The 429-nt window shown below is 19.1% G+C and overlaps 1 protein-coding gene across 1 annotated transcript; it reads left to right on the forward strand.

Moving 5' to 3' along the window:
• Window positions 1-333, forward strand: PGSY75_0032200 (exported protein (PHISTa); the record flags this gene model as incomplete). Its single annotated transcript, XM_018783458.1, has 1 exon — window positions 1-333. A coding segment is annotated over one exon (333 nt), but the record flags the coding sequence as incomplete, so codon positions are not given.
• Between the last annotated feature and the right edge of the window lie 96 nt (window positions 334-429).

A 429-nucleotide genomic window follows, 5' to 3' on the forward strand; every position in this document is an offset into this window, starting at 1 on the left:
GATAATCTATTCAATGAGTCAAAGGCATCAATACAAAAATATTTAGATAATGATATTCTCGAACGTACTGATGGATATGGTTTTAAATACTTTGTATATGATGAAATGTGGAAGTTATATATTTACAAATTTTCTAAAGAAGTAGCAATTGAAGAAGTAGAATACACTAATAAGTTTTTTAGTTTAATTAAAGATAAACATACATATGATGATATATTAAAATTTATTTATTCATTCTTAGAAAATTTTAAGACTATAATAAATGAATTACATAAAAAACATCATAAGGATCTCTTAGAAACTGTTGCCAAACATGTGAATAAGAAAAAATAATTTTTATAAAAATTAAAAGAAATATATTTTTAATTATAGTATGTATAAAATATTAATTGTAAGTGTTTTAAAAATCTATTAAAATTATTAAAAGTA

The sequence above is a fragment of the Plasmodium gaboni genome (genome assembly GCF_001602025.1).
Source record: "Plasmodium gaboni strain SY75 chromosome Unknown, whole genome shotgun sequence".
Classification (NCBI taxonomy): domain Eukaryota; phylum Apicomplexa; class Aconoidasida; order Haemosporida; family Plasmodiidae; genus Plasmodium; species Plasmodium gaboni.